Source organism: Alternaria alternata (assembly GCF_001642055.1).
Source record: "Alternaria alternata strain SRC1lrK2f unplaced genomic scaffold CC77scaffold_9, whole genome shotgun sequence".
Classification (NCBI taxonomy): Eukaryota; Fungi; Ascomycota; class Dothideomycetes; order Pleosporales; family Pleosporaceae; genus Alternaria; species Alternaria alternata.
The window spans coordinates 936,476-962,207 of NW_017306198.1; the positions used below are offsets into that span (position 1 = coordinate 936,476).

Sequence of the window (25,732 nt, forward strand, 5' to 3'; positions counted from 1 at the left end):
GAGAAGGAAGCAGCGCCTGGAGACGTGTGAGATCGGCGGTGGGCGGTCGCGAAGCATATGAGCCGCAAGCGCAACCCGCGGGAGAAACGTCATTGCCCCAAGCTCTAACCCCAGTCCGCGCCCCGTTCCTGGGTGCAAGTTCTCCAATAGCGCGGGGGCTAGGCTTTCGGTCCCAACTCGAAGCAGTTGGTACGAGCACTGCGAGGGAAATTGTTGAATACGTTGAAACTGCCATGGAAACAGCGCTCTGCCATGCGACGATATCCACATATGGTACATATGACCCCGCTCAAATGCTACTTCTTCCCAGCCCGCTCTCCAACGCCTTTATGCAACATGATGCAGGAATAAATAAGCAGCTAAGCAATACGCGGTCCAAACTCCAGCGCTGGCTACTAAACAATTATCGGGCAATACTGCTGCCACAAACTCAGAGGGGTCAAAGGACGGGTATCGCGACCTCGTGGCAGCCCACACGGGACGAATCGAACATGCGAAAATCAAGCGGTCAAATCCAACCCTTCTTCTATCGTTGCCTCAAAGACATGCGCTAAGCATATAATTTGCTGTACTTTCAACCATCTCGTCAGAACTTAATATTGAATGGGGAGCCAGGTGGATCCCGGAGGTCCAGTCGGAATTGCGTCGATTCAGATGGTCCGCGACTGTGTTGTGCTTGAGTCGGTGTCGCGTTCTCGTCTAGGTCGATTGAGGACGCCTCGGTGCTAACCGACGGCGGCGCACGCGGTGTGCTCCGCGCATGATGGCCCCCATCACGACTGTCTGAAGACGAAATGACTCGCTCAGGCGAAATCTCACGCTCACCATAGCCGCCGCCGCCCCGCATCCGTAACACGGGGTTACTCGAGGGTTCCGACAACACCAGCGATGGGTTCGGAGGTGTAGCGCGTCCACTTCTCTCCGACGAAAGTCCTCGTGAGGACGATTTAATGTGGTCCGTAGACTGACTCCGCGTCGTAACAGGCTTCTTTGAAGGCTGGACTTGGGGCGAGTTATTGCCTTTGCCCTTGCCAGCACTTTGAGGTGGTCCATTCCTTGAGGAGGTGTGCTGTTGTAGTTGTTGATGTTGCTGCTGTTGCTGTTGCTGCTGGGACTCAACTTCTACAGCGTTTAGGAAGTTGATCTCGTCCGTCAAGAAGTCTTTCTCTGTCCAGCAACCCTGCCAACAGTTTCGCCAATCCAGAATAAGGAACTGGAAGCAAAAGGCGTCGATCTTGATTGCTGGCTGGAAGCAGATGCATAGGTTGTTGTAGTTCATCTTGTTGAACTCAGAGCAGGAGTGCAACAGACTGATATGGCAGGTAATAGCGAATAAGAGGTAGTAATTAAACGGGGGAAGCTTGGAGAGCTCATCCTTGAGCATTTGCGGTGTCGTCTTGGCGCCCTGGCATTCTTGTTGAATCGCGGTTTGCACTGCCTTTGGGAAGATCTCGTCGGGCAGTTGTCGGAGCCAGTTCTTGAACAGTGAGCCGATGACGTTTGGGTCGTTCAAGTTGGGGTCGCTGATCAAGTCGATGTCTCGGTCTGTGACTTAGGTGAGCAAGTATCATAGTAGCGATTAAGACGATCTTACCCTCATCGAATTTGCGTTCATAATACCGAACCTGTTGGGCTGATCCTGGAACACGATACAAGCCTTCCTCTTCGCAACCCCTCATGTTCAGGTAACTACGCTTATGGTTAGCCTGATCCTCAGATCCGTTCGAGACACAACATACTCTATGCACCGCCAAGGCAGAGCTGGCATCCAGAACTCAGTCTTATCGCGTGACTGTTCCAGACGAGTCGATATCCGTGTCAGCCTCGTCTGCTCAATCAACGGCTTGTGGATAATCTTGCACACATATGGTTCGTTCGATATGGGCGTCTGGCTTTCGTGATTGCTCGAGCTTCGTCCCAGTTTGCCAAATACGCCCTTGCGTGCCGAGTCCATCTTCTCGCCCATGTTGCGAGCCCCCGAACCCAGTTTTGAGATGAAGCCATGTCCCTTCGTTTCATTGTACGAGCTGGATGCTAACGAGATCTGTTCCGACTTGTCCCTTCTTTGACCGTAATCGGCATCCCGTTGGATGTGCTTGGATCCGTCCTGACGATCGGCCGAGTGTGTCCGTGGCTTGCCTATGCCTCGCCATGGTTGACCTTTATCCATTGGCGCCGTCTTCAATGGCATACCATCACCGTTGGTCGTCCACGAACCTGCAATGTCCGGCGAAAGTTGGCCTGGGGGTGCTTTGTTCAATTTTGTGCGAGACCCTGAAGTCTCACCTTCTTTGATGGACTTGGATCGCGACAGAATACCCTTTTTCGGTTTGACGTTGTTGCGTTTCGAGGAGTCGGCGTGCGGATCGGAGGAGTCGTTGGAATTACCTGACCCTGTCCGTTGGTCTAAGCGTACGACTTCGGAGCGATTGTCTGCGGTAATTAGCGAGGGGAGATTTGTCTGAGCTGGCATAACCATACCGTCGGAGTTGGGTGTGCGCACAGGACGGCCGAGGTCTGGTGTGGACGCACCGCTGCGCCCATTAGAGTATAGGCTGGGCGAGTGTTGGTTTTCAGGAAGCTGGCGTGTCGAGTTGCCCTGGCTGTTGAGGCGTGATGACGACTTGTTGGCACTGAAGTTGGAGAAGATGCTCTTGGAGTCTTTGCGAGGTTTCGGAGAGGCGGGTGACTGTGGCATGTTGTGAAACGCGGCATTCGGTGTCGCAAAATCGAGATCCTCAGGCATCTCTGGCGACCTCGGGCTTTTTGGACTCATGGGTGTGTTGTTGGCATTATCCTTGGGCTTGCCCCGCATAGCCAACGACAGTGTTGAAGATTTTGGCATCTTTCGTATTGTTTTCTTTGGAAGCTCCCAGGGCTACTGACTCCTTAGCACAACTCCCTTAAAAAGCAACGGCTGCTGCCAAGCTTGCAGGTCGAAGAGCGCACTATCTCGGTGAGTGTTTCTGGGACAAACGCGCCAATGTGCAGGCAATCGAGCGAATGTTGGAACGGACGATGCGGCGCGTGTAGGGTAGGGGTAGTGAGAGTAGGTTCAGTGGACGTGGCACATGGGTGGTTGCGCGGTCAACGAGCCTAAGTTTCGTGGCGGTCAGCAGCAGACTCATTCATGGCGTAGAGGGGTGAATGGCAGGTGAAGGAGGTACTGGGAAGCGCGCGGGGTAGTACGAACCGTCAGAGTCTGGTCAGCGCTCTCTGTAGGCGTACCTCGATGCGTCGACTGCGAGTGTTGAGTCTATGTCACCGACGGCAGGACGTTGCTCCCATGCAGGAACCCGGAGGGATGGACGATGCCGAGCGCGTGCAACCAGAGTCGGAGGCGGAGATGTGACGACGGTCGACCAGACGTGCTCGCTTTCGGATATCGAGTATCTGGGTCGCGGGCAGTGAGGCGGTCATGCAACGCCTGGAATATGGTCAGCAAGCGCTGCGGAACGTGAAAGGGGCCGGGCGGCGCTATGGCGAGTGTTGACGGTGTACAACCTGGGGGGGGAGGCGGGCACGAGTGCAAGCGGGTGTGTGGGTGTCGCAGTGCTGTCGTCGGGCATTACTTACCCACTTCACAAACAAGTCACGAACGACGACTATTTCTGGGCGCGGGAGAGGGAACTGGAGACAGCCCTGGAGGTCTAGGAGCGAGTGGAGCTGGGCTTGGCCGGCCGTTGCAGAGCGAGGGCGGTGGGCGGCGCCTTGGTCAGCAAAAGGACACAATTCACGTGTCTCCTGGTCGATGGTGGTGGTGGGCGGGGGGGATGATGGCTGGCCCAAGAGGCACAGGCTCTGCAATGCTGCGAGCAAAGGGCACCAAGGGCTGCGAGAGGATGGCGGCAACGACTTCAGCAGCGCGCACGGCCCCAGGTACGAGGGAGCGACGCTGCTAAAACCCCTACCCCCCAAATTCGGCCCATGGGCGCTATCGACTATCGTGCGCAAACGGGTGTCCACAGCGGGCGTAGTGCACGTCTGGCGGTGAAGGCAGGCTTCTGGCGGTGCTGGTGCTGCATTACCACTTGCCTCGCGCGCTGCGCAGCATCGTAGTGTGCGAGGCTGTCGCGCCCGGCGGCTGTCAAGTGCTACATGCTATGCTTCGTACAGCCGTGGATCGTCTGCCAAGTCTCGTTTCAAATTCAGACCCTCCCTCAATGTGCGTCAGGCCCCACCCCTGTCGGCGCCATGCCTGCAACAACAACTAGACCCTCCCGTGCCTCCAGCTCCCACCAACACCACCCCCATCTGACTGTCTGACATGTCTCTTGTTTCTGGGCCCGGGCGTGCTGCCGGCATGGCCAGCATGCCCGACGAGATGCACCTCTTCGTCGACAAGCACGTCCGCTATATCCAGAGCCTCGACACTGTGCGTAGCCTGTCTCTGCTCTGCCTGGCCGCGCAAGCACCCGGCCATCCAATCCCGCGCTGACCCGCTCCAGCGCAAAGATGAGCTCGAGTACTGGCTCACCGAACATCTGCGTCTCAACGGCCTCTACTGGGGACTGACGGCGCTGCATCTCCTGGGACACCCAGATGCTCTCCCGCGCACCACTATCCTCGACTTTGTCTTCTCATGTATGCATGATAATGGCGGTCTCGGTGCTGCCCCGGGCCATGATGCCCATATGCTGTACACCGTTAGTGGCGTGCAGATACTCGCGACGCTTGACGCTTTCGGTGACCTTGAAGATCGCATCCCCGGTGGTCGGCTCAAAATCGGAAAGTGTAAGTCATCTGTATATCTATGTATCATGATAGTGTACTTATAGTAGCAGTCATCGCCGATTTGCAAGATCGCGAGACTGGCACTTTTGCAGGTGACGAGTGGGGAGAGCAGGACACGCGCTTTCTCTACGGCGCACTCAACGCTCTGTCTCTGATGGGCTTGCTTGAGCTAGTCGACGTCGAAAAGGCTGCTCAATACGTCGACTCGTGCGCCAACTTTGATGGCGGATACGGCACCAGCCCGGGTGCCGAGTCACACTCGGGTCAGGTGTTTACGTGTGTCGGCGCTTTGACCATCGCGGGGAGACTTGACCTTGTCAACCAAGAAAAGTTGGGCGCCTGGTTAAGCGAACGACAACTCAAGAACGGAGGCCTCAACGGCCGCCCGGAGAAGAAGGAGGATGTATGCTACAGCTGGTGGGTCATGAGCAGCATGGCCATGCTAGACAAGCTGCATTGGATAGACGGCCAGAAGTTGACAAACTTCATCCTGCAGTGCCAGGTCGGTGCTATCTTGTCCTCAAATCTATCGCTGTCTAACCATCCCAGGATCCGGAACTTGGTGGCCTCGCAGACCGACCTGGTGACATGGTTGATGTCTTTCATACCGTGTTTGGCATTGCTGGTCTCAGTCTGTTGAAATACCCAGGTCTCGAAGAGGTAGACCCTGTGTAGTATGTGACCATTACTCTCCCAGTTCATCATGCGTACTGACTGCCCACAGCTGCATGCCTCGATCCGTCACTCGTAGATGCTTAGGTAAGTAGATGTTCAAGTGAGATACCACTACTAGTCAAATCACACGTGGGTGGTGAGGTGGGTGCCTGCCTGCATTCACATATGTTCCTAACCAGTATCTCTTTGCATACCCACGTAATATTCATTCATCAGTTTTCATCCTCCCGCTATCTAATACCTCGCGTTTCTGCCATAGGCGTCGAGACACAAAGCGGGAGGAAAGTGAGGGTGGCTTCCTCTTTCGTTAGGGCCGAGCTTTTCCACGTGCTCTGCCTACTAGAACACCACCGACAAATCCATCCTTGCTGAACGCCATTTACTTCAATACTGCACCTTCCCCTCTCTTTCATTACGAGTGCTGGCGTCTGTCTCCTGCTTTCCTTTCATCTACTCCGGAAATGGGCTAGGAGCTACCGCAGTGACCGGCAGCCATCTCTGTACCAGGTCTCTTATGAGCACCTCTCCCACCGCCACTTCACCTCATCAACCCGCTCCTTTCGCAACGCTCTTTGCCTTCACTGCTGTGCTGCTCTTGTGCTTGTTTCACTTACGCTCCTTACCAACGCCGCGTTCACACTGCGGCTCTCACTTTAATCTACTGCAGCCTCTTTAGGCCTCCGGCATGGCCAACATTCCGCTTCACTGCAATATTTGCCCCAAAAAGCCCAGCTTCAGCGATGTTTCACATCTACTCACTCATATTGCCAGCAAAGGTCACTTGTCCAATTACTACAAGGTCAAAGTCCGGTCCACCAACGAGGAAGCATCTCGCCGCCTCGTTGAGACGTACGACCAGTGGTATGCCGAATGGGCTGTCGAGGAGCTGATGTCGGAGCGGATGAATCAAAAGGACAAACGTCGCACTCGTGCGAGGACCACTGGTATGTATCTCACCTACATCCCATAATACTTGAGACTGTTACTGACCGCACACCATGTAGCCCGACCCGTGCCCACGCATCCGCTCAAGATTGAAGCCCCAGTGCCACGCCCCGTACGTCGTGTTGCCGCAAGCAACCTCCTTGATCCGCGTCTATCAGGGCAGCAGCATACCATGATCAAACTGGAGCATTCACCTTCGCCAACGCCCCAGGCTAATGGACCGGTCCTCCGCAACCGCAATACCTTCGCGCCTCATATGCAATATTGGCCTACAGAGTCACGCGCCAGCTCCCGTAGCTACACCAACCAAGATTACGACACGTCTAGTGAATACTCAGACCCGAGCGAGAGGCGGAGACCATACCGGTACACCGCTGCAGCTAAATATGCTATCGAGGACGAGCCTGCCGAGGTCGTGGACCCAATGGCCGTCAGTGAGTCAACCAAACTCAAGGGGGTATACTGGCCTGGGATGGACATCTTCGACTCTGCTACCCCAGAGATGCGTCGTAAAAGGAACCAGAAGAAGGACAGCTCTGTCGTGGAACAACTGGAACTCAACTCTCAAGAAGTTGAGGCTACTGAGCTCATCTTCACCCCATTGGGCACTTTCAAACGCCAACGCAGAATTTCATGCTCTGAGTCTGACGAAGACGATGAGACTGAGATAAAAGCTGAGAGTCCTCAACCAGTGCGCAGACGGCCTGCACTCGCCAATCTTGATGCCAATGCTACTCGCCGCTCTACCAGACAATCCAAGCGACCTGTGTTTCCCTTCCTCAATCGCAATCAATACGACGAGGACCGCGGTCCGTCTGGGTATGACCACAGTCACAATAACTATGCTCCAAAGCGGAAGCGATTCGAAGTCTTTCAAGACAATGATGATGTTCCGTTCTCGCAACCCAGCAGCATGAATTATCTCACGTCTGGATTCACACATCAAGCATCTCCCTCCCCAGCACCTGTGTTCACTTCCTACAAACCCTTCAACGATCCTTTTCAGTACGAGAACAAGGAGAACATCCTACCCCCGTTCCATCAGACAGGTTACAGCAACTTTGACGGGCAACAAAGCAATGGCTATCAGTATCCCACCTACTCCTATGGCATCGGTCCTGATCAGCAGGCCTTCCAGTACACTAGCCATCTCTACAACACCACAAGCGCCTACCACCAACATGATCAGGATGATGATGACCAACGCACGATTACAGCGCCGCCTTCGCCATCTACGAGCTGAGTGCTTATCACTTATGCAGAGCTACCCTTGAACTCCTCAATGCGACACTTACCCCGCGCTGTCATCATGTCGCAACGGATACCCACTTTTCACACTCGTTCCATCTACCGGCTTATGCGTGCGACTTACCTTTATGCGTTACGTTTTGGTGTTCGATTCATACATGGCGTTACATAATTTACACCGCGATGACTATCGGCATACGGTATAATGTAGTATGATTTCCTTTCGAGAGACACGCTACGGGATCGCTGGACAGATACTCAGGCATGTTCTTTTCCATTTCTATGCCTCACTCTACTGTAAACTTTCATAGCAAACATGGGCTTGCTGGTGAGAAGCTGGTGGTCATGTACAGTATCGCTGGTTGTTCGTTTACATAATTAATACAGGAGCTGTGATAGAAGCAAACGTGCTATCTGCTACATCCGTATGAACTGCACAGTATAGACATCCGATCCGCGTTTGTACTATCTCGGTCTCATATACGCACGTAGTCCTTTGCTTTCTGCCCAGCCCGCATGTACGTCCCGCTTCAATGTTACTGTGGCGTAGCAACATCCTCAATGGTTTCATCTACTCGCCTTCTCATAGCCATTCTGGAAATTTTCCCCTCTTTTACTCCCACTTCCCACTACCCCCCATGACTTTGTTCCGTCGCACCTTCTCCAAATGCTCCACACTCTCATACCCATTTATCTTCGCATACAACACTCTCAACAATCCACCTACGACCCACATAATCACCCCGCTTACAACAAACAACCCGATTCGTTGGTTTGTCGTAAGTATCGCAAAGATGGGGTAGGGGTAGAAGCCATTCTGGGAGAAGCAAATTTCCTAGTTGGGAGATATGGTAAGCTGGGTGTTCTATGGGGGAGAGAGGCGGAATTCTTACAATCCAAATCCAATATGTGAAAGCGACAACAGTAGAAAGGGCTAAAGTGATCATAGGCGCAGATTCGTTCATAGGCGTTGTGGGCCATGGTGGGGAGAGGAGGACATAATCGAGCGTTAGGACAACAGCGGGGACAAGATGGAAGCCTAGGTCGTAGATAGCTGGTGGTAGTGGTAGATCCGGAGGCACCAGAAGTTTCCCGTCAATGGCTTTCAAGGTCCAGTATAGTACGCTGATGGTGACTTCAATCGGTGCTGCTACTAAAGCCAGATAGTTCTTGAACCGGAAGAGGTGCTCAGAAAGAGCTACCGCGGGTGGATCTGAATTTAGAGAAGGAGATTTTGAGAGGGCGGTCGATGTGAGATCTGCGATGAGACCGAAGATGAATGTTACTGTGGACAGGGAAAGGCCGATTATGGTCAGAAACTGGAGGTGCCAGCCGAAAGACAAGTTCTAGGGATTCGTTAGACTGTTTGTTTGAGCTGCATGGCTAAGCAATGTACGAGTGAACATAGGATTGGGAAGTTTGCTGTTTCATATGTGAAACACATATTGAATAGCAAAAGTAGCGATTCAAATGCAATTCAGGACGAGTAGCAGTTTGGTACATACGAAGATATTGGGATTATCTACTAGACTTCGTATATGTTAGCTGGTAGTGTATACGAAATTGATAGAAGCAGCACATACAACTTGAAGGAACTATAGAAGCTGATCAGACCAGCGACCTACAATGCAAATCATGTCAACATCTGACCTTGCCTACTCCTGGTCGTACATGTATTGCTTCGTCACTTACGTGCAACGCGCCAGAGAATCCTTTAGATGGTGAGTCGAAACGCTGCAGCGGATGCCGCCGGCTCGTCGTGGGTTTGACTTCTCCGGGCTTTTTCGATGATGCAGCCATGCCGTGTGCTGGAAATTGTAATATGTACAAGAACGAAACGACGCCTGGAAAAGCTGAAATCCAAGGATGCCAAAGAAAGATGATTCGAAGCTTTAGAGATCGCAATTCTTTCGGGTACACAACATGACGTATGGTTTTTCAAATGTTCACCTGCCTGCCAGCCAAGACACGTGGGTCCCACTACGAATGCCGTTTGAGCCTCGGAAGGTTGCCGCATCCGAACATGACTAAATCCACCAGCAACAACATGAGCAACCTGTCTGCCAGACTTCCGTCTCTCGTGGTTTTCCCAATTCAACATGCAGCCCGTTCGTATTGCGTGTACCCATATCATCTGACCTCGAGTCGGTAAGCGACTTGCATCCCGAGAGGCTAAACCTCGGCGAATCTCCGAGCCGCTTCGCACCGCAGGCTACGAATCAGACCTCAATCAGGCAGTCCGCATGGCAAAACCTCGGCACGCTTACGAGTGCCACTACGGTAGATCCTGAGTTGCGCCAATGATGCGCACTTCTGCTTCTCCACACAAGCGTCTTGCGATGTACCGATGGGTACGACAATGGTGTGCCTGCCGGAGACACGGTCAGTGTTGCCGAATGGGAATGGGGAAGAGCGGAAGACCTTGGGGTACATATAGTAACGGGTTGTGCACCTTCGGGTGTGGCATAGAGCGCTGATACCCTTTCGATTACCTATTCTTTTTGTTGAGTACATCTATCACTACGGCAGAATAAACGATAGGGTGTGAGCCATCTCACCACTTCTTTGGATTTTTGAGCGATTATTCTTCTGCCCCGCGTTAACGCAAACATGAGTGCGAAGGTTGAAACTGTCCTCCAGTCCTTGACACTAGAGGAGAAGATATCACTCCTTGCTGGGAAGGACTTTTGGGAGACAGTACCTATACCGGATAAGGGTGTCCCCGCCATTAAGGTAGGACCTGCGATCGTACCATCTACCATACTTTACAGCTACTGACATAGTAAAATAGACGTCTGATGGACCCAACGGTGCCCGAGGTGAAGTATTCACAGGAGGCACACGAGCTGCATGTTTTCCTGCAGCAGTATGTTCAGCCGCGACATGGGATCCTGCAAACGCAAAGCGCATAGGTCATGCTTTGGCAGAGGAGACCAAGACCAAGAGTGCTCGAGTGCTGCAAGTCTGCCGATATCAATACATACACGACGCATGCTGACAAAGCGCCAGTCTTGCACCTACTATGTGCAACCATAGACATCCTCTTGGTGGCCGTAACTTTGAATCTTTCTCAGAAGACCCGTATCTTGCTGGCAAGATGGCCGCTAACGTTGTAAACGGGCTGCAAGAGAAAGGCATCGCGGCCACTATCAAGCACTTCGCAGCTAACGAGCAGGAAACGGACCGCCTAAAGGTCAATGAGATCGTCTCTGAGCGTGCGCTGAGAGAGATTTATATGAAGCCTTTTGAGATCACTATCAAGGAGGCCAATCCCCTCGCCGTTATGACAGCGTACAACAAGGTCAACGGAACACACGCAGATTCGAATGAATTCCTTCTCAAGCAGGTCTTGCGCGGCGAATGGGGCTGGGACGGGCTCGTTATGAGTGACTGGGGTGGTGTCAACTCCACGGCTGACTCATTGAACGCTGGACTGGATCTAGAAATGCCTGGACCGACTAGGTGGCGCAGTGCTGATACTGTCCTCGAGGCTGTGAAGAAGGGACAGGTCACCGAAGCCATCATCACTGAAAGAGCGAGGAATGTGCTGAGGCTTATCGAACAAGTCGGTGGTTTCGAGAACCCGGAAATTCCGCCTGAGCAATCTATTGTCGATCCAAAGCACAGTAAACTTATTCGAGATGTGGCAGGACAGGGCATCACCCTCTTGAAAAACGACGGTGTCCTGCCACTCAAGAGAGAAGAGATCAAGGGCAAGACAATTGGTCTGTTTGGTCTAGCAAAGGAGGCTCTTATCCATGGTGGTGGAAGTGCTTCTTTGAATGCCCACTATCGCATCACTCCTGAGGAGGGTCTTAAGACTGCCTACGGCGACGATGTGGAATTCAAGTTCGCAAAAGGTGCAGCTACATATCGTCTCATCCCTCCTCTATCGAAGGGCTGCAAAGACTCCGAGGGGAAAGATGGCTGGACCATGGAACTGTTCAACAAGGGCAACACCAGTAAGCCCATCAAGACAAAGCACGGCAATAAGGAAGCTGCTTTTACACCTCTGCTCGAGCAAAGCGCCAAAGACAGCGAGGTTAGATTCACCACTACCTTTACGCCCCGTGAGTCTGGCTCGCATTATTTGGGTTGCTCAGGTATCGGTCCCACAGTCGTACACGTTAACGACAAAGTCGTATATGAACAGAAGCACAACTCTCCGGACCCGATGGGCTTCCTCTTCGGCGGAAACCCTGAGAAAGAGTTTCGCGTGCCGTTCACCAAGGGCGAGTCATACAAGATCCAGGTTCATTCGAAGCCACCCGCTGGCGAGTCAGATGAAGGCATCCTCTCGGGTCTTCCAGGTTTCAGACTGGGATTCATGTATGAGGAAGAGCACGACCTAGACATGGCCGCAGAAGCGAAGGACCTCGCAAAAGAATGTGACATCGCCATCGTCTTCACAGGACACACACCTGTATGGGAAACCGAAGGCCAAGATCAAGTTAGCTTCAACCTACCACGCGAAGGCTCACAAGACAAGCTCGTAGAAACAGTCGCGTCAGTCAACTCGAAGACCATTGTCGTAAATTCAACGGGTGTGGCCGTTGCCCTACCCTGGTTAAACAAGGTTTCTGCTTTGATACAAGCATGGTTCCCTGGCCAAGAAGCCGGTAATGCCATCGCAGATATCATCTCTGGCACCGTGAATCCCTCTGGTCACCTTCCAATCTCTTGGCCCAAACGCATTGAAGACGCGCCGGCACACGGCAACTTCCCTGGCACTCGGGACGACAAGGGACAGCTCACTGTCAAGTACGAAGAGGGTGTTTTTGTAGGCTACAGGCACTACGACCGCATCGCCGCAGACAAAATCCACTTTCCTTTTGGATTCGGCCTGTCTTACACGACCTTTGTTCTCACTGATGCACGTGTGCCTCAATCGACGCCCGAACAATTTGCGCCTAACGTCGAGGTCACGAACATAGGGGATGTCGCTGGAGCTACGGTTATCCAAGTATATGTCGGCAGAAAAGATCAATCGGCTGAGCATCCTGTCAAAACATTGGCAGCTTTTAAGAAGGTTTACTTGGAACCTCGCACGCAAGCGATTGTGCAGCTTGAGTGTGCGAACAAGGATTTCGCTTACTTCGATGAGGCGAAGGGGAAGTGGACTGTTGATCAAGGACAGTATGAATTCTCATTTGGTCAGAGTGCGGGGCATATCGAGCAGGTCGTCGTTGTTGACGTGGAGGGATCGAGGGGGCTGAAGTTGTAGGAGAAGTATTTAGGATGAGAACACGAAATGATTGATGATTCCAGATTGAACATGAGCCGTCTTTCTCCCTATCTCACTAGTTCTGTGGTCCTCAAGACTGCTCGTATGTGGACTTGACACGGTACTATAAAGCGTATGCATTGGCTGCGTAACATGCCAAATATGTGTGGCGTCATTGTGTACTCGAATGGACGTTCATGTAGTTCTTCCGCCATGTTCCAATACTACTTGCCCCTTCTTTTCTCTGGAGCCACATTTAATCCCTGCGTAGGTTTTCCTCTAGTTCTGCCTTTTTCTTCTATGATTCCCCCATCCTTTTCCCATCTCCTTAAGACTCTTCTTCCACCGGCACGTACCCCTCAGCTAACCAACTCCATATATTGAGTCCGATCTTAACGCCCTTCGTAACGGGTAACCCCGCATGCCAGCTCTCCGCATACCCACTCCCATCTCCCCGCATATTCTCCCAGAACACCGCATTCCCAGCAATCGGCTTGAAGATGACCCCCTTGCTTAGGTCTTCCTTGGGCCGTCCGTCCTCCACAGTATTCGCCGAGAGATCTGCATCTGTCGAAGAAGCGCCGTCACCACACTCAATAAATTGGCACCAACTTCCATCTTTAGGCCTCTCTAAACGCGGGAAGTGTGTTCCACCACCCGTGCAATTCGCTTCCAAATACACCATAAAAGAACTGACGCGTCCACTCTTCTTAGTCGCGGTACTCCAGTCGTAGTGGTATGTGTAATGGCCTCCAACGCCATATCTCTGGCTCCATAGTTTCTCAATGAAAGTGTAGGGTCGCCAGCCTTGAAAAACGCGAGCGCGCTCTTCAATACACTTCACTGTTTGGCTGCGGGGTAGGGGAGCCTTTTCCGAGTTGCGGATTGACGGATTGAGGGACTCAGTGCCGGAGGTCCATACGGTTGAGGGTGTGAAATGCGGGTTACTGTAGTGGGCTTTGTTAGTCTCAGGGAAAGACAAAGACGCAAGAGGAAACACGCTATGTTGTTTGTACTTGGCCAAGACAGGACATGCTACTCCATGAACTCAGGAAGATTCCTGTGAGCGATATAGTTCTGTCCATATGCAAAGACTAGAACAAGGTACCAAAGTTACGTACCTCAATGCCACAACTTCTTTTGCTTCCTCTTCGCCAATGAACCCCTCAATGTACACCACCAATGGCTCCCTGCTCAAGACATAAACTCCTTTGTATGCATGCGCCGCGCAACTCAAGTTCTTCTCTGGAATAACCAGATTCTCCAACTTGGATATTGTATCAACACCTTTTTTCGCACCAAGGCTACTGCCTGACAACGCTGAATCGGCATTTGTACGTGAGACAAGCAATGTCGACAAAGGCGCGCCCGCAAGTATATATGCTAGTGCGGCGAGGAAAGCATATTGAACGAATGATGTTATCGATAGTGAGGACGAATACGAGGACGAGGACGACGATGACGATGCGGAGGAGGAACGCTGCATCGCAAAAACTGCACAAATGACACGCCGCAAGCAAGCAAGAACAATAACGACAGTAACCCTAACCCGAACCCGAGCAGATCCGAACCGCAGAGGACAAAAGCACTGAAACCGAGAAAGCGCGTTAAAGAGTGCTGTGGAAAATACACATCCAACACTCCCCCTTCAAAAGAAATCCGAACTAGACAAAACTAGGAAACAGAGATCCCCACCCGGGTGGCTATGTTATCACCGATATTAAGGGTCCTCGTCCACATCCCGCACCACCCCACGTGTCATGCTGTTGTACCTGTATTCAGTGCGTCAGATTAAATCGAGGTTGAGTGTTCGCCCCATGGTATGTGCATTTTTGCCCGAGTGTGTCTGGCCTCCAGACAGTGTTTGGGTGAGTACTGTTGTGGCTGGATGCGCTGGATGCACCCTTTTCCGACTTTTACCCCTGGCTTATATAAACACGGGCTGATGCGCTAGATGCAAAGACAGGGAACAAGGGCCATGTGTCATGACCACATGTGATCCGGTCGGTTCTGCATGTAATCTGCGTCCAGGGGTTGCGCGCGTGGATTGTGTTATGCTGGATCCTGGTCTAGGATGTGAGGGTTAGGAGATCTAGAATGGAGGGGCTGAATGCTTCTCCCGAGACTTTGGGCGCTGTACTTTCCACATGTACTTTGCTACTTCATCCGCAGTTCGTAGACTTGCTTGTTTAATGATTATCATCTTCCTTGCACTTTCACTTCCTGGGTCAGAAGCAAGAACACAGCGATCAAGCTTATCGAGTTACCAACAGGTAGCATCAAAGCGAATTTCTGGGATTGCACCTCTATAAACGCCACCCTAATGGTTCAGAAAAGGTATCAAAACAAGAATACAGAAGGCAGGGTAAACGAAGCTCAGAACAATGAGACTCTGGCGTAATGTCATCAATCTCTCTTGAAATAAAGACAAACAGTTGGTATCCCAAATCTACGCACACCTAAGGAAGAACACTCGCTCGCATGCTGACCCAAGCTGAACAAAGTCGTCTCCTGGGCTCCGGGATGATGTCTTCCCTTTCAAATTAGTCCAGAATGCAAAGATTCTGGCTGTTCAAAATATGCCGTAACATATATAGTCCATACACTGGGTATGGTTCGCGCAAAAGTGGTATCCTCTGGCCTCTCTAACTCGACGCAAAGGGTCTCCCTGCTTATTCGGCATGGACCCGCAATGCTTCCGCTGCCCCCTCCTGTTGTGTCACCTTATCTGATTGGAGCAAACCGTGGCAAGTACTCTGTACAAGTCGATTGCTGTATCACTGTTTCACACCGTTTTCCCGTTCGTGCTGCTCAGCAACTTCACGTGCGTAGAACTCGACCAGCATTGTTCCATACGCCTCCATCTCTTCCAAAGGTACAGCGAGGCGAAAGTCGTTCAATAACAGGAATTGCAGCTCTAAGTGGTTCAACTCAACTAACGGTAGACCGCCGACCTTGATGTTATTAGCAAACGTTTACATATTTTGTGTCGGCGAGTACAAACCTTGGCATATCTCGAGTTTGTATAAAAGACGTCAGAGAAGAACTTGCTGGCGCACGTAACACCGGCTATGACGAGACGATGTATGTTGAAACTGTCGACAACGAAAAAGTGTGAGAGGTTCAGTGCGTCCACGTCGAGATCTTGCTGAGGCGGTGAAGGCGGCTGAGGGCCCTCGCGTGGTGTTTGCGAGGGCTTGCCTAGGGAGCCTGACGGAGGAGGCGTGGCCGCCTGAGCGGAAGCTGATGCAGGTCGTGTGCTATCTGCCGGAGTCGAAGCCGCTGACATTGCAGACTTTGATTGTTCCACAGACTGTTGATTAGCCTTGCGAAGACCAGACATAGGGCCAGCATTTACCCTCTCTGTCATCCTGTCGAAGTAGACGAGTAAACTCAGGAAGACCTCATAGGTGGTTGGGCAGTATTTGTGAATTCTACTCAGATAGCTGAGGATAGAGATGCTGGGGACGTTCTTTCCATGAAAAGCCAAGACGCTGGTTGTCTGTTGGCTCAACCCTGAGGTGCCCTCTGATGGCGGGATTTGGCGGTGCAGATGGTCGTGCTGCCGATCGTTGGTAGTCGTGATCTTGGTCAGCAAACCAGCCACCATTTCGATTATATCTGACACGGGCATCTCGCTGATCTCGTATTGAGGCCCGACGTCTGCAGGGTCTCGTCGCTGCCGCCGTGCAAGCGAGCGCGACTGGGAAAAGGGACTGGACTCATCGATGGCGAAGCTCTGGATATGCGACAGACTCTTTACTTTTATCTTGGTAGGAGAGGCTTCGGGCGATCGCAAGGACTGTGCTGGACCTGACGAGGGAACGGTTCGGGTGTTTGTGAAGGCGGGGTCTACGCCCGACGGGGTCGGCTGTTGTGAGTGGGGACGAAAGTGCGGACTGGGTGGCGTCGGTGCTGCTTGTTCGGCAGCGGGTGCGGTGGTGTTGGGCTCGGAGCTGTTTTGCTGCTGCGATCGCTGGCCTGGTGTTGAGCTCGACTGCGGGGCTGCCGAATCGGCCATGGGAACATCAGCAGACGGAGCTACCACACGCGGCGCATTGGTGCTCGAAGACGGCGATGGCCGTACGGGAGTGTGACGCCCGGCAGGAGACTCTTGTGACTGATGCGTGCTGCCGCCGCCAAACATGTTGGTGTGAAAGTGGTTCCCACCGAAGTCGCTCACCAAAAGCGAAGTCATTCCGCGAAACCAGGCTGCGCAGGGACGTCGAGTGCAGCGGGTCTTGACGTGGGGGAAGGCGCGGCACAGCGAATGCTTGCGGTGCACCAGGGAGTGTGCTTGCGAGGCAGAGTGGATCGGTGAGAGATGTCGGTCGTGTTGTTGAGCCTTATCGGAAAGAGCCCGAAGTTGGACGCAGCTTAAAGGGGCGCAGGTATCGCGTGCAAGCCTGCTGCTCTCTGCCGTAACCAAAGTAAATTGGACGGCACGCGTCGAGTCAAGGTAAAGGTGAGGATGCGCGCAGGATGGGCTTCCAGCGTGAAGAGTGATGAGGTGTTGTTCGACAAAGGCGTGGGGAACCCGAACGTCACAGACCAACGACTGGCGAGGTCCCAAGAGACCCTGGCCGCAATTCACCTGCACCATCCAAAACGCATGTGACGACACTGTGCATCTACTCTCTCTCGTTTCGGCACTGCACGCATACCGCCACAATTTGCAAAACACTCGAGACGGTCCTCTGCAATTCGGACCGTCCCGCCACGTGAGAGAATGGATGGAACAGGGCCGCGCCAAAAAAAACACCGGCGACGAATGCCCTGATGCTGCCTGTTGATTGGCCAGTGGTTGCGCCTCCATCCCACGCCTACTGCCCGAGTTCCGGTGCATCATGGTAACCATGGATTCCTTTTGTCTCATTTCGCTCATTCAGGTATCATCATCATGTCGTGCTATATCATACATGGTGTGCCTATGTACCCACCACCGTCATGACGACCACTTCTACTGCTTGCCTGGCCCATCGTAGTTCTGGTCTGGCAGGTATAGATGCCTCTGCGCGCCCTTGCCTGTGAGCACCACCATGCGAATCACACCGCCCGAGCTGCCGTCCCACTTGATGGCTTCTGAGAGCGCGCCCTTGACAAACTTGATGCCTTCCTCCTCGCTCATGTTCTCCCTCCAGTTTGCGTCGCAGTATCCATAGATGTACGTTGAGCCTGAGCCGCCAATTGCGTATGACTGCTTGTGCAGGGAGCCTCCGAGGGGAATCGAGTATACCTGTCCGCCGTGGCGGTGGTCCCATCCGGCAATAATGAGTCCAGCTCTGCAGTTACGTCAGTGACGGGTAGTCGCACGGCCGTGCCTTACTCACGAGAGTTGGTCCTTGTTGGAGTAGCAGAGCTCTTGGAAGATGGCTGCTGCAGTCTGTGTGGTCGGTGGCTCGTCGTTGGTGGTACCGTACATGCCCAGGTGATATTGCACGATATCCGCGACAGCCTGTGTATCTGCAGCTGATCCCGATCTGCAACACCAGATGGTGTCGTGCACTTGTGTGAGCTTGTCGGTGACACGATTTGCGATGTATGCTCCGGTCGTCGTCCTACTGTCGGCAGCTAATATGACGCCGTCTTTGAAGTTGATGGCCATGATGGATGTTCCAAGGCTAGGTTGCTTGTTAGCACTCTGGCAGCGCTCTTGGCCCACGAACAACTCACTTGACCTCGCCCTTCTTGAGGTGGTTCATGTCGACATGGATGCCATCTACGCAGTGTGAGTTCCCGCAGTTCACTTGTTTGTAGCGGCAACTGTACCTTCTCCCAACATGCCTGTGGACATCATTGTTGCAGTATGAGCTGGTCTACTATAGAGAGGGGTGGTTCGACAAGTCCGAATGTCCGAGAAGCGTGTGGTGGAGGCAAGAGAAGCTGTGGGGTGAGTGAGTAGCTGCTACAGGTGGTGGTGTAGGCAGCTCGACGGTACGCGGCTGGTTTTCCTTGGCGTTTCGCTATTGGTCTCAACCGCTAGCTGTAACATGCGACACCCTCTAGGCCTCACTCACATGCGGTTGCGCACTGTAACCCCATACTACATTTTCCTGTCTGGCTCTCCGAATGGTCGAGTCTTCCATTCCTTCTCCATCTCCCTCACCTAGGCTGCTATTCTCGCGAAGTCGCTCGGCACCTGAGCCCCGATCCATCCTACGCCCCACAGACCCCCAAGTCCGACCAGGGAGCATGGCTTCGGCATTGGACACGTTCATGTCCTACCTGCGCGTACCCATCCTAGCATCCTCTGGTGTCGCCGCCCTGCTCAGCGGTCTCCTATACTTCAAGCAAAAGTACACCATCTTCTGTTCCCTTGTTGGAATCTGGCTAATGGTGATAGTGAAATCATATACCCCCGGGCTTTCCCTCCAGACGCTCGAACGAACGTACCCAGGCCCTCGCAATTCGCCATTACCGACTATGAGGAACTGTTTATCCCTACCCCGGACGGCGAATCCCTAAGCGCATTCTTCATTCGAGCCAACAAGCAACATGCGCGCAATGTAACAGTTCTCATGTTCCATGGCAACGCTGGCAACATCGGCTACAGGCTTCCCATCGCAAAGATCCTCGAAAATGAGTTGCGGTGCAATGTGTTGATGTTGCAGTACCGAGGCTATGGCTTGTCTTCTGGCAATCCTAATGAAAAGGGGCTCATGATTGATGCGCAGACCGGATTGGACTATATCCGCCAAAGGCACGAACTTCGAGACACCAAGGTTGTGATATACGGTCAGAGTATCGGTGGTGCAGTTGCCATTGGACTGGCTGCTCGTAACCTTAGAGAGGGCGACATCTCAGGCATCATCTTGGAGAATACCTTTACCTCGATCAAAAAACTCATACCGACGTGAGTAACTTCGTTAGATTTGGAGGTCATCACTAACCTGGAGTAGTGCTTTCCCTCCTGCTCGCTTCTTGACTCCTCTCTGCCACCAGATCTGGCCTACTGAAGAGACACTCCCTAAGATTACCAAGATACCTATTCTATTCCTCAGTGGTCTCAAGGACGAAATCATTCCGTAAGCGCATACCCTAGACATGGACCGTTTGCCGTTAGGCTTTCAGTTTGCTGACTGCTTTACAGACCTTCTCACATGACTAAATTGTTCCAAGTCTGCAAAGCACCAAAAGTTTGGAAGGAACTACCGAATGGAAGCCACAACGACACCGTCGCAGAACCACGCTATTTTCAATACATTGAAGAGTTCCTGACTGAATTCGTAGCTCGCTGAAGCCAGTTCTGAACAAGAAATAGTTATTGACGGCAGTTGACAAATATGCTGAGCCAGTCCTGCACTACTGCTTCACTCGTGTAGTGCGAACCACAAAGGAAGCCGCAGGACCGGAAACAGCTGGAGCGAGCGTATGATATGTCACTGGTTCTTTTCTATTGGCAGGATTTCCGACCCGTTCCGAGGTCTATACACTACTAGGCCGACGTCGCAAGTCACGTATGGGGTCCATAAGGTTTGTGTCTACTGCGCGGGCAGCGTATGTATACGCTGTGAGCGTTCCGGAGCAGCCGATATGTACTTTGAAGTCCCCAGCATTCTGAAACGGACATGCACATATTCCCTGGGCTGAACTTTTATGCGGCGTCGTGGACCGACGCGCCAACACCGGTAACGAAAATGTACTTTTGGTGGCAAAATGGCACCACATAGTATGCAACCGGGTCACGTTGTGCAGCACTCGCGAATATACAGATCGCGATCGAATGCATGAGCGACCAGTAATGAGTGCTTCTCCGTAGACTAGCCGTGATTTGTATTTGCAGCCCCTGTTAGCTATTCTTGCAAGAGAACCATTAAACATGACGGAGTGTTTAGATTTTGCTTCGCAAGGGTCCACGTTTACCGAACACGTGCAAAACCTGAGATGTGGGGTGACGGCGGATCGCCAGGGGCGAGGTACATGTCTCAGCCGGCTTATCGATGCAAGATTTCTCAAGACGGGAGCATTTTATCGAAAGATCATCCTTCACAGCCTCAGTCGCTTCACTACTGCATCTGCATCTGCATCGTACGACACGCAAACGTGTAAGGACAGTCGGGGAAAGCTATTCGGACGAACCGGCTATACCGGAGTTTGAATTCGCGACACAGTTACTATGCACCGCGCATTTGGAGCACCCCCGCAGGGTTCCAGCTGGGCCTCTGGATACGAAGAGGCTCTACAGTAGTGCCAACGCTCGCGTTCGCGACCGGACGCTGATTCGATGAAGAATCTGTGCTGGACCCTGTAAACGGATGCTAGCACCGCCACTGCGGTAATGTGGGCGCGCGATGTCAAAGCTTGACGTTTCCCATATCACTAATGACCGGGAATGCGTAAGTGGGATTCACGGCACATGGACATGTTGGCATCGCAATCTCTTATTAGGCCGAAGACGGGTGTTTTGGCAGCACTCTTGTTGCTGCCCAGCGGTGCGACAGTGTGGAGCCTCAAATCGTTCGACGTTGATCGAGTCGACTTGGACAAGCTCATGATCTGCAGATCTATTCTTGTAACACTATCGTCATTCTCGCACCCTGGCAGACGGGACAGACGTTTCGTTCATTGCTCGCCCGGGTGTCGATCATGACCGCGCGGGATCAAGTGTGGTGGCTGTGCTGTGGCGCGCAGATCACTGTCATGGTGCGGTCTCGCCGAGGGTGTGGCGAAAAGCCCTCTGCACTGGCAGCCCAGAACCAGTTCCCATGTTTGAGCAAACGGTTTCGGACCATTCTGTCCAGCCGTCTGCCGAGAGCGTGCCGAGCCCACTGCAAACTCGTCAAGCGTTGGTTTGCACTGGTGTGTTCGCATTCATGGAAGCGAGTGCTGACATCTGGCGGCCCACCGTCTCGCCGTCGCGCTATGGCGCTAAACCTGTATAGGTCCCAGAGCCATACCTGCCCGCTCCATCTTTCTTCCACCCTCGTTTCGACGCACTCCCGCCGCAGGGTCACCAGGGGAGTACCACCGCCCAGACAGCCTACTACGAAGCCACTCAACAGCGCCCCAAGATGCTTTTACCGGGTCCCTTGTCAGCTCCTTACGCTGGCTCCATGCCTTGTCATTATCGTGACGCCCTAATGCTGTCCACGCGGCGTCCATGGCTCCTCCCTGTTTCCTAAACGGCCGGAGTCTTCTGGGCGGCTCAGTTCGTGCATGTCGCGTCTGGTCCACCGTCGTTGTAGCTCCCTCAATTGGTCAGCCTGCCTTGCATGCATGTCGGGCCCGTTCTCATGGACGGCGTCAAATTACTTCATCATCTTGATCTAGGCAGAATTGTTACAGTGCAAGCCGGTGCTAGCGGACACCCTGGTATTATGGTCTTGGAGCGCTTTTGTAATATAATGCTTTCTTCTACTTTCTCGGCAAGTTTCGATTCGAGAGATTGACGCGAGCACTTCCGCGCCAACTGCTTTTCGGTATACAGAACAAACCCTAAATTTCCGCCTGCCGGAGATTGCTAGGAAGGGCCCGCTAAGCTTTCGTAAGATAGTCTATGATCAGCGCTGTCGGCCCATGGCATTCTAGAAACGGTATCACTCGCCACGTCCGATGATATACCACGTCCGTAACACTTGTTTTCTACTACTCCTTGACTCAGGCACCCAATTATCTTCTCCTCGCTGGGCTTTTGGTGATCGTTTCGCCTCCAGAGCATCGGTTTAGACCCTGTCATTCTACGTCAATCCTGTCAGCCACGGCCAGCCTTCCGACAACCAATCAAGCTACGGTCAGTTACTGCGGCCAGCGGCGATTGAGGCAGAAAACTCGCGAGATCCCTCTTGTGGCCTTCCCGTTCCTACCAGGCCAATCAATGAGCTCATCCTCGGGACCCTAGCTCCTAATATCTGCCGCACGTACGCTTGCCCATTGCGGTCCCTGCCGTTGCGCCGTCTCCAACCTCATAAGGGCTTTGAGAGATCGCTTCTGCCGTCTTAGTGGTTGTGTAATTCTGACCATCATCTTCGTTCCGCCCTAAGCGAGCTCCTTCTCCAAGGTAGTACATCAACCGAAGTCGTTCATCTTCCCTCAAACGGTCTCTCCTCCTGCCGGCTTCTTTTTTTACATGCGATCACCTCACAGCCTCCCTTATCCATTGGCAAACTTTGTTCGTCATCTCTCCTAGGAAGCGACTTACTTTCGGTACTCGTCACTTCCGGGTTGCCACACCTCTTCAAGGATACGTTGATATAGAATTAGGTATGTTGCATTCTCCTATGTTCGGAAGTTTGGTTCGAATCGGGCCTTTATACTTTCGTTTTTCTAGACCTCGTTGTATGAGTTGTAATATGGACTAACATGGCTTTCGTTTGGGTCCAACAGTGGGTACCACTTCCTGTCGTTTACGAACAACAACAACACATGGGCGACCTACCACCTGGTCCACGGCCTCATGCCATGGACAACGCGACAACTGGTCTTGCGCGTGACGGAAATACTTCCGGTTCATTTCCAACATCCCTCAAATCTCCAGACAGTAGCGATCCGTTCTATTCTCAGCTCAGTGGCCTACCTCATGGCCAACTACGACCCGACTTTCGATCATCGACCCATGCGAACGGATCTCACCAGCCCCAGGAACACGGTACATCACCACTGAACATGGGCGCCATGACAGGCGCACTACCCAACTATGGCACCAACGACAATGCTTCAACGAATCCGCAAACGGTACCCCGCTCGTTGTCTGGCGCATCCACGTCAGCTGTGGCATACCAGCTCGGACAGAACCTACAGATGACTTCTAGCAACATGTCCACTCATGCTTCATACGGACCTGGATTTGCTACTGGGCTTCCCCAACAACCCTTCATGCCTCAACAGGGCTCACAATACAGCGCCTATCCTTCCTTCGCGACAAACCAGCCTCGTCTAGCTGGGGTGGCACCGATGCCATCCCCATACCAGAGCTATCAGCAGGCGTCACAGTACATGTACTATCCGGCGCCATACGGACCACAAGGGCAATTCAACCCCGGGTTCGGTACTCAGAATCAATTGATGTACGAAAGGAAGGCCAGTTTGACGAACACGGGTATGCAAGGCCACGTTGCCGATTATTCGCATGTCGATGGCGGCTTCTCGGGTGTTCGCATGGCCACTGGAAATTTTCTAGGGGACTCGATGTCTCCATACGGTGCACCATTTGCGCAATCTCCTGGTAAGTATACAGAAGCTTGTCCTTACACATAATACCATTGGAGTATCGTATGTGCAGTTGCTGATGTGACCATAGCCATACCTCGCTCTGGGCCAATGAGTTCCATACCTCGCGGGCCGCCTCGCAAACCAAAACAGTCTGGACACGCACTTTGGGTTGGCAATCTCCCACCTGGAACCACGATAGTCGCCTTGAAGGACCACTTCTCTCGCGACGCTACCAAGGATATCGAAAGTCTGTTTTTGATATCCAAGAGCAACTGTGCGTTTGTCAACTATCGCACGGAAGCATCGTGCACGGCTGCAATGCACAGATTCCACGACTCACGCTTCAACGGTGTGCGCCTAGTCTGTCGACTTCGACGCAGCTCTGCTCCGGCATCAGGCGTCCCTACAGCACCCTCGGCTATGATAGGCCAGCAAAAGAACGCTTCTCGGCCAGCGACACCGATGCAGGACAGTGTCACTGATAATCTTACAGAAGACGCGGCCGGCTCACCATCGCACAAGAGTATTGAAGATCACAGATCATCTGCCGATACTGCCACGAAATACTTCATTGTGAAAAGCCTTACGCTGCAAGACCTGGAGCTCAGTGTTCGGAACGGTATCTGGGCTACACAGTCTCACAATGAAGATGTACTGAACAAAGCATTCCAGGTAAGTGCATAACAAACTCCATGCCTGTGAGAGCTGGCTGACAGAACCCAGTCTGCTGAGAATGTCTACCTCATCTTCTCCGCGAACAAGTCGGGCGAGTACTTTGGTTACGCCCGTATGGCGTCACCGATCCTCGAGGATGGCGCTCCTATCACAGGCTCGGCACCCAAACCAGAGACGATCGCAGATACGACAGACGTGCCAAAGTCGATCGCGACCCCAGCAACAGAATGGGCACCTCGTGGAAGAATCATTGACGACTCTGCGCGCGGCACGATTTTCTGGGAAGCAGAGCTCCCCGACACCGACGCTGAAGAGGAGGGTGAGGACAAAGGCGACAAGACTGACAGAAACGAGGCGCCCCAACCAGCCGAAGGCGATACTTCAGCCGTGCCACAGAGCTGGGGCAAGCCCTTCAAGATTGAGTGGGTCTCTACAAACCGCCTACCATTCTACCGTACCCGGGGCCTCCGCAACCCGTGGAATGCCAATCGCGAAGTCAAGATTGCGAGGGATGGCACGGAGCTTGAACCCAGTGTCGGAGAGCGCCTGGTCCAGATGTTCCATCGCTTGGGCCCTTCCGCTACGGGTGCACCGGTAATGCCGCCTGGTGTAGCCACCGGCATGATGCCTCAGATGCGAACATTCTAGGTACGTGCTTTTTACTTGAGTTGGACTTGTTGCATAGCACCTAATGCATCAACCTTAAAGTCATGGCTATCGTCGCACTTGGCATTTCACAAATTGAGAGTTGCCTAGGTAAATATGATGCGTCTTTTCTTTTAACTGGAACGAGCTTTATTTGGGGCTCTCCGCTGCCGGGCAGTGGGGGATGCACCAATCTCCTTTCGATGCATTCGCTTTTGTCGTTGTTATCAAAGAAGGAAGGAATTTTGACGATGAGATGATGATTTAATAAGCAAGATGAGATCAGGAAACACGAAGGATACGAAGCCAGTACTTGGATTGGTTTGGATAGTTGAGTATCCTTTCCTTCCTATATTGCTCTCGTCATCACTGTAGTATCATTGGAGTTTCTGTTTCTGTATCCTTTTCACTTTCGTTTTAATGTAACATATTGTCTTG

The 25,732-nt window shown here is 52.7% G+C and overlaps 9 protein-coding genes across 9 annotated transcripts; 5 read left to right on the forward strand and 4 right to left on the reverse strand.

Moving 5' to 3' along the window:
* Positions 1-4,267: 4,267 nt before the first annotated feature.
* On the forward strand, positions 4,268-5,485 carry CC77DRAFT_934277 (terpenoid cyclases/Protein prenyltransferase; the record flags this gene model as incomplete). The annotated part of the gene is made up of 5 exons (XM_018534374.1): positions 4,268-4,375; positions 4,449-4,734; positions 4,785-5,236; positions 5,284-5,403; positions 5,459-5,485. 5 exons carry the CDS (start codon positions 4,268-4,270, stop codon positions 5,483-5,485), a joined length of 993 nt encoding a protein of 330 aa, XP_018386736.1.
* Positions 5,486-5,938: 453 nt separating this feature from the next.
* Positions 5,939-7,940, forward strand: CC77DRAFT_867615 (hypothetical protein). Its single transcript, XM_018533480.1, has 2 exons — positions 5,939-6,353; positions 6,414-7,940. Exons 1-2 carry the CDS (start codon positions 6,095-6,097, stop codon positions 7,595-7,597), a joined length of 1,443 nt encoding a protein of 480 aa, XP_018386737.1. The 5' UTR covers positions 5,939-6,094; the 3' UTR covers positions 7,598-7,940.
* On the reverse strand, positions 7,941-9,716 carry CC77DRAFT_1020109 (hypothetical protein). The gene is made up of 5 exons (XM_018524979.1): positions 9,295-9,716; positions 9,186-9,223; positions 9,108-9,132; positions 8,496-8,948; positions 7,941-8,437 (listed from the first exon to the last, which is right to left on the reverse strand). The coding sequence occupies exons 1-5, from the start codon at positions 9,400-9,402 to the stop codon at positions 8,216-8,218; spliced, it is 846 nt and encodes a 281-aa protein (XP_018386738.1). The 5' UTR covers positions 9,403-9,716; the 3' UTR covers positions 7,941-8,215.
* Positions 9,717-9,974: 258 nt separating this feature from the next.
* Positions 9,975-12,990, forward strand: CC77DRAFT_867925 (hypothetical protein). Its single transcript, XM_018533484.1, has 3 exons — positions 9,975-10,335; positions 10,394-10,560; positions 10,612-12,990. The coding sequence occupies exons 1-3, from the start codon at positions 10,213-10,215 to the stop codon at positions 12,824-12,826; spliced, it is 2,505 nt and encodes an 834-aa protein (XP_018386739.1). The 5' UTR covers positions 9,975-10,212; the 3' UTR covers positions 12,827-12,990.
* Positions 12,991-14,449, reverse strand: CC77DRAFT_867531 (hypothetical protein). The gene is made up of 2 exons (XM_018533479.1): positions 13,948-14,449; positions 12,991-13,773 (listed from the first exon to the last, which is right to left on the reverse strand). Exons 1-2 carry the CDS (start codon positions 14,310-14,312, stop codon positions 13,155-13,157), a joined length of 984 nt encoding a protein of 327 aa, XP_018386740.1. The 5' UTR covers positions 14,313-14,449; the 3' UTR covers positions 12,991-13,154.
* A 654-nt stretch (positions 14,450-15,103) lies between these two features.
* Positions 15,104-17,330, reverse strand: CC77DRAFT_1040314 (cyclin-domain-containing protein). Its single transcript, XM_018527199.1, has 2 exons — positions 15,831-17,330; positions 15,104-15,780 (listed from the first exon to the last, which is right to left on the reverse strand). The coding sequence occupies exons 1-2, from the start codon at positions 17,022-17,024 to the stop codon at positions 15,604-15,606; spliced, it is 1,371 nt and encodes a 456-aa protein (XP_018386741.1). The 5' UTR covers positions 17,025-17,330; the 3' UTR covers positions 15,104-15,603.
* Positions 17,331-17,599: 269 nt separating this feature from the next.
* Positions 17,600-18,702, reverse strand: CC77DRAFT_1020112 (proteasome-domain-containing protein). The gene is made up of 4 exons (XM_018524980.1): positions 18,596-18,702; positions 18,500-18,545; positions 18,157-18,447; positions 17,600-18,108 (listed from the first exon to the last, which is right to left on the reverse strand). The coding sequence occupies exons 1-4, from the start codon at positions 18,621-18,623 to the stop codon at positions 17,787-17,789; spliced, it is 687 nt and encodes a 228-aa protein (XP_018386742.1). The 5' UTR covers positions 18,624-18,702; the 3' UTR covers positions 17,600-17,786.
* A 316-nt stretch (positions 18,703-19,018) lies between these two features.
* Positions 19,019-20,064, forward strand: CC77DRAFT_934991 (alpha/beta-hydrolase; the record flags this gene model as incomplete). Its single annotated transcript, XM_018534412.1, has 4 exons — positions 19,019-19,122; positions 19,170-19,679; positions 19,726-19,851; positions 19,917-20,064. 4 exons carry the CDS (start codon positions 19,019-19,021, stop codon positions 20,062-20,064), a joined length of 888 nt encoding a protein of 295 aa, XP_018386743.1.
* Positions 20,065-23,437: 3,373 nt separating this feature from the next.
* CC77DRAFT_933980 (hypothetical protein) lies at positions 23,438-25,297 on the forward strand (the record flags this gene model as incomplete). The annotated part of the gene is made up of 3 exons (XM_018534353.1): positions 23,438-23,987; positions 24,063-24,646; positions 24,698-25,297. The coding sequence occupies 3 exons, from the start codon at positions 23,438-23,440 to the stop codon at positions 25,295-25,297; spliced, it is 1,734 nt and encodes a 577-aa protein (XP_018386744.1).
* Positions 25,298-25,732: the final 435 nt, after the last annotated feature.

Coding starts and splice junctions, on each gene's coding strand:
- CC77DRAFT_867615 (XM_018533480.1), top strand. CDS start 6,095: ATGGCCAACATTCCGCTTCACTGCAATATTTGCCCCAAAAAGCCCAGC. Junction 6,354..6,413: donor CACTCGTGCGAGGACCACTG/GTATGTATCTCA, acceptor CACACCATGTAG/CCCGACCCGTGCCCACGCAT.
- CC77DRAFT_1020109 (XM_018524979.1), bottom strand. CDS start 9,402: ATGGCTGCATCATCGAAAAAGCCCGGAGAAGTCAAACCCACGACGAGC. Junction 9,224..9,294: donor GATTCTCTGGCGCGTTGCAC/GTAAGTGACGAA, acceptor TTTGCATTGTAG/GTCGCTGGTCTGATCAGCTT. Junction 8,438..8,495: donor TCACATATTGGATTTGGATT/GTAAGAATTCCG, acceptor TCTCCCAACTAG/GAAATTTGCTTCTCCCAGAA.
- CC77DRAFT_867925 (XM_018533484.1), top strand. CDS start 10,213: ATGAGTGCGAAGGTTGAAACTGTCCTCCAGTCCTTGACACTAGAGGAG. Junction 10,336..10,393: donor AGGGTGTCCCCGCCATTAAG/GTAGGACCTGCG, acceptor ATAGTAAAATAG/ACGTCTGATGGACCCAACGG. Junction 10,561..10,611: donor ACCAAGAGTGCTCGAGTGCT/GCAAGTCTGCCG, acceptor ACAAAGCGCCAG/TCTTGCACCTACTATGTGCA.
- CC77DRAFT_867531 (XM_018533479.1), bottom strand. CDS start 14,312: ATGCAGCGTTCCTCCTCCGCATCGTCATCGTCGTCCTCGTCCTCGTAT. Junction 13,774..13,947: donor AAAGAAGTTGTGGCATTGAG/GTACGTAACTTT, acceptor AGCCCACTACAG/TAACCCGCATTTCACACCCT.
- CC77DRAFT_1040314 (XM_018527199.1), bottom strand. CDS start 17,024: ATGACTTCGCTTTTGGTGAGCGACTTCGGTGGGAACCACTTTCACACC. Junction 15,781..15,830: donor CAAACTCGAGATATGCCAAG/GTTTGTACTCGC, acceptor AATAACATCAAG/GTCGGCGGTCTACCGTTAGT.
- CC77DRAFT_1020112 (XM_018524980.1), bottom strand. CDS start 18,623: ATGATGTCCACAGGCATGTTGGGAGAAG. Junction 18,546..18,595: donor CACAGGCATGTTGGGAGAAG/GTACAGTTGCCG, acceptor CACACTGCGTAG/ATGGCATCCATGTCGACATG. Junction 18,448..18,499: donor CTCAAGAAGGGCGAGGTCAA/GTGAGTTGTTCG, acceptor CAAGCAACCTAG/CCTTGGAACATCCATCATGG.